Below are 4,604 nucleotides of genomic sequence, written 5' to 3' on the forward strand. Positions count from 1 at the left end.
CAGGAGTGAGAGCCAGTCTGCCCCCCACCCATCTGGCTAAACAGCTATATGGCCTTGGGACCCAGGAAGGGGCTGGACACCAGAGCCTTTCCGCAGGGCCAACCTGGTTCTAATTGCCAGCCTTCCCAAAGGCCGCGAGACGGGCATCTATATCTCCCCCCTCCTTAACCTGGGGCAGCAATTTAGTGTCGAGGTTCCCTGCAGAATTGGCACCTTGGGGTCCATCCCCACTCACCCCGGATGAGTCCTTCTGCCTCTCAGCTCAGCCATCACTAGTTCCTGCTGCCTGTGTCTCTTGCTGTTCTGCTTCATGCCTTCCCTGCCTCTCATGGTCCTCTGACTCCTTCAATCTCAGCTCCAATTCCATCCGTCTCAGGTCCACCGATGGGGAACCCGGTGAAGACCCCCTGCTGGTCGGGGACATGGGTCTCTGGGACACCCAGCTGCTCCCAGCCTCCCTCATGGCCCCAGCTGGGTCAGGAACCGATGTGGGCCCTGGTGTTGCCTGGCTACTCCCAGCCTCTCTTACGGCCCCAGCTGGGTCAGGACCTGGCTCCTTAGAGCGATCCTCCTCTTCCAACTGAGCAATCAGCTGCACCTTGGTGAGCTTTCCAAGGTCCTTATTTAGGAGATGCTTATAGGCCATCTCCACGCTGTTCCCAAGTTGTCACAGACTCACAGGCCTGTGCTCTCTCAGCTCCCCATGATCCCTGGGAGGAACCCCTTCAGTGCAACAGCCCTTCTCGGGGGTCCACTCTCTCTCGGGGTTAAACTGTAGGCTCCTCCACCTCCTGGAACCGCACCTCTCTGAGCCTTCAGCACGCCTGTCTCTCGGTAATCCCCCTTAGTTTTACTGCTCCCCAGTCACTTACTGCAGGATGCTCAGTTCATCCCACTTTTGCCACCAGTTGTTACGGCGTCACAGGACCAATGCTCTGGAACTGCTCCATATGAAGTCAGTTAGGACTCTGGTTACTTGAGGGGATGGAGAATTTTGCCCTGGCGTATATTCATATCTGTGTTTTTAGCCAGACCTGGGAGGATCTTGTGTCCCAGGTTAAACAAATGCTGGACCGGCTCCAGGATGCAGGACTGACTATAAAAGCTGGGAAGTGCAAGGTGGGGATGGCAGAGGTGTCATACCTGAGTGACTGGCCCTCTCCCCAGTCTAAGAAACAGGTCCAGACCTTTATTGGGATGGCAGGGCACTACCGGAGGTTCGTGCCCCACTTTCGCTCCATAGCTGCCCCCATCACTGAGCTATGTAAGAAAGATAAGCCAGGCGAGCAGTGCCAGAGGGCTCGCTGTGCTCTGAAGGAGGCGCTGGTCAGGGATCCAGCGCTGGTAAACCCAGACTTTGACAAGCCCTTCATGGTGTTCACTGACGCCTCAGACTCAGGGCTGGGCGCGGTGCTAATGCAGGTTAATGAGAAGGAGGAGAGTCATCCCATCGTGTACCTGAGCAAGAAGCTGCTTCCCCGGGAGCAGAACTATGCGGCCATAGAGAAGCAATGCCTGGCCATGGGACCTTAAAAAGCTGCAGCCGTATCTATTTGGGCGGCGCTTCATTGTGTGCACTGACCACTCTCCCCTGACGTGGCTACACCTGATGAAAGGGGCCAATGCCAAGCTCCTGAGGTGGAGTCTCCAGCTTCAGGATTATGACATGGAGGTGGTCCATGTGAAGGGGAGTGCCAACGTTATAGCAGATGCTTTGTCCCGGAGAGGGGGGCCGGAACTTCCCCAGGCCACTGGCTTAAGTGGCCCCGCTCAGTTCAGTCTCAGAGAGGGGAGACAAAGAGATGTGACACAATGGGGTTTATTCACCTCGTTATGTTGCATATAAGTGTTACTGTCCTATACTAATACCGTGTGTGCCTCAGTTTCCCTGTGTGTTGCACCAATGCCTAGGTGTTGGGAATTGGGTGTGTGACTTTTGCTGTGGCCCTCAGGGCAAGGGGCACGTACCAAGTGGGGTCCATAGCGGAGGGGGGCAATGGGGGATGTAGCATATGGGGTCAATAGCAGGGGGGGAAAGGGGGGCCTGGACCAAGGTGGGGCCCGAGGGGGGGGAGGGCGGGGACATACCAAGTGGGGTCCATGGCGGAGGGAGGCAGTGGGGGCATGTACCAAGTGGGGGCCATAGTGGGAGGAGGGCAATCGGGAACGTATCAGATGGGGTCAATAATGAGGGGGAAGTGGTGGATCTTCTGTGCCTAGCTGAGGAGGCTGCTAGGAGGCAGAAGTTGATGGGCAGAGGCTCATTGGAAGGATTCTAGTGGGGCGGGGGCACATAGAGGCCAGAATTTTAGCATCTGGTACTTCACAGCCCCACATGGCCCCAAACCCAGCGAGAAACGCCGCCGGCTGGGGGGCAAGGGAGGGTCCAACGCACACGATGGATACCAGATCCCGGTGGTTGGGCGCGTGACATTCCCCTCCTGGCCCAACCGAGAGCCCAACCTGTTGGAAAACGAAAGGCCAAGACCCAGTGCGCCCAGGCGGGCGATGCAAAGGGCCTGGAGCATAGCCCTGCAGGGCATTTCACCCTGAAAGCCCTCCCACTTGTGGGGGTCAAACAGGGGCCGGGTCCCCGTTTTAAGCAACGTTTTGAAGGTGGCCCTCTGCCTGTGGGGATGGGGCCGGATCGGAACCGGCACCTCCTAGAGGGAAAAGGCCCCAGGTCCCATTCCCCACCCCATGAGCCAGCCAGGCAGCCAGCCCCCCTGCCTAGGGCTGGATCAGAGCCGGCACCCCCTAGATGGTAAAGGTCTCAGGTCCCATTCCCCACACCCCTGAGCCAACCAGCCCCCCTCCCTAGGGCTGGATCAGAGCCGGCGCCCCGTAGAGGGAAAAGGCCCCATGTCCCATTCCCCGCCCCCTGAGCCAGTCAGTCCCTGCCTGGGGCCAGAGACTATAAACGCTGCCCTATTCAAGGGGGCTTTGCAGAGCAGCCAGGGCAGGAGAGGTGAGTTCCAGATGATTTATTGCGTCTCGGTCGCTCCTGAACCCGGCTCCAGGCTGGGGTCAGTAATTACCCCCTTTGCCCCACCTGGCCCCAGTCCCAGCCCCCGGGGCCATCACTTCCCCCCGATGGTCTCCTGGATCCAGGCTAGGTATTTGCAGATGCTGGTGCAGACCCCAGGCTTGTTGGGCTGGGCGCAGGGGTGATCTCCCCAGGAAACCAGGCCCTGCAGCTTCCCGTTACAGACCAGGGGCCCGCCGGAGTCACCCTGCGGAGATGTCACAGAAAAGTCACAGGTCAGCCACAGTATGCGGGGCCACAGAGACAGCCAGGCCACACCACGGAGACCCAGCCAGGCCAAGCAGAGCCACGGAGACACAGCCACACCACGCTATGAAGATGTAGCCATGCCACGCCATGTAGAGCCACAGAGACGCAGCCACGCCATGGAGAGCCAGGCGATGCAGCCAAAGCGTGCCACGCGGCACTGTGGAAAGGCAGCCACGCCCCACGGGGCCACGGAGCAGCAGCTGCCCCACGCAGAGCCACGGAGATGCAGCCACACCATGCTATGGAGACAGCCCCACCATGCCATGCAGAGCCACAGAGACACAGCCACATGGAGCCACGGCACACCATGGAGCCACGGTACACCATGGAGCCACTGCCATGCCAGTGTCCCCAAACCTCGTTCTCCATCTGCCCATGGGATGGCCCCAGGAGAAGCCCCCCTCACCTGGCAGGAGTCTTTGCCCCCCTCCAGCACCCCAGCGCAGAGCATGTTCTCAGTCACTTTCTCGGGGTACGCATCCTCGCAGATGGTATTGGAGAGAATATCGACGTCCAAGCACTGGGGAACATCAGGGTACGTCTCTGGAAGGGAAGGGGTAACAGTTTCCCACGAGGGCTGGCCAAGGCCGTGGGGGAGGGAGGGTAGCATGCCCCTCAATCCCGACCCACAGCCCCCTGCTATCCCAGCCCTGCCACCCCCCAGCTCTGCTGGTGCCCCTCACTCCCAACCCGCAACCCCTGCTAGCCCAGTCCTGGGCTCCCCCCACCCAGCTCTGCCAGTGCCCCTCACTCCTGACCCACAGCCCCTGCTATCCCACAGCAGGACTGGGGTCTGCTACCAGCGGGGCTGGTGGTGGTGCCCCATCCCATCACGGTGCAGTGGGTCCCTTCTGGGGGGCAGCTGTCAGTCAGTGCCAGGGGCTGCACGTAGTCAGTGTAGACGGCCGGGGGTGACAGGCGGAGCAGCATGATGTCATTCTCGTAGTCCCGGCTGCCGGCGCTGGGGGCGCGGAATCCGGGGTGGGAGATGATTTCCTGGGCGGCGGAGAACTGCTCGTTCCCCGAGCTAGTTCCACGGCTGTGCTCCCCTAGGCGCACCTGGATGTGACTAAGGACAGAGGACAGAGAGTCCCGGGCTGCCGGCCAGGCCCAGCCCAAGCACCTCTCAGGCCCCAGAGTCCTCCCCAGCCCCCCAGCCTTCCAACCCCCAGGCTCCCCAGCCCCCCAACACCCAGCCCCTGCAAACCCCAGGCCCCGCAGCCCCCACAACCCCCAAACCCCAGAATCCTCCCCAGCCCCCACAACACCCAGCCCCCGCAGTCCCCAGAGTCCTCCCCAGCCCCTGCAA

The 4,604-nt window shown here is 60.8% G+C and overlaps 1 protein-coding gene across 1 annotated transcript in view; it reads right to left on the bottom strand.

Moving 5' to 3' along the window:
• Nucleotides 1-2,988: 2,988 nt before the first annotated feature.
• LOC112124132 (cationic trypsin-like) overlaps nucleotides 2,989-4,604 on the bottom strand; it is a 29,429-nt gene continuing 27,813 nt past the window's right edge. The window contains exons 2-4 of the mRNA XM_026658554.2: nucleotides 4,096-4,364; nucleotides 3,702-3,838; nucleotides 2,989-3,233 (exon numbers count right to left, since the gene is read on the bottom strand). Coding sequence (XP_026514339.1) covers nucleotides 3,081-3,233; nucleotides 3,702-3,838; nucleotides 4,096-4,364 — 559 coding nt within the window. The 3' untranslated portion in view covers nucleotides 2,989-3,080. The remainder of the gene's footprint in view (nucleotides 3,234-3,701; nucleotides 3,839-4,095; nucleotides 4,365-4,604) is intronic.

Source organism: Terrapene carolina, unplaced genomic scaffold (assembly GCF_002925995.2).
Source record: "Terrapene carolina triunguis isolate 2854851 unplaced genomic scaffold, T_m_triunguis-2.0 Scaffold461, whole genome shotgun sequence".
NCBI lineage: Eukaryota > Metazoa > Chordata > Testudines > Emydidae > Terrapene > Terrapene triunguis.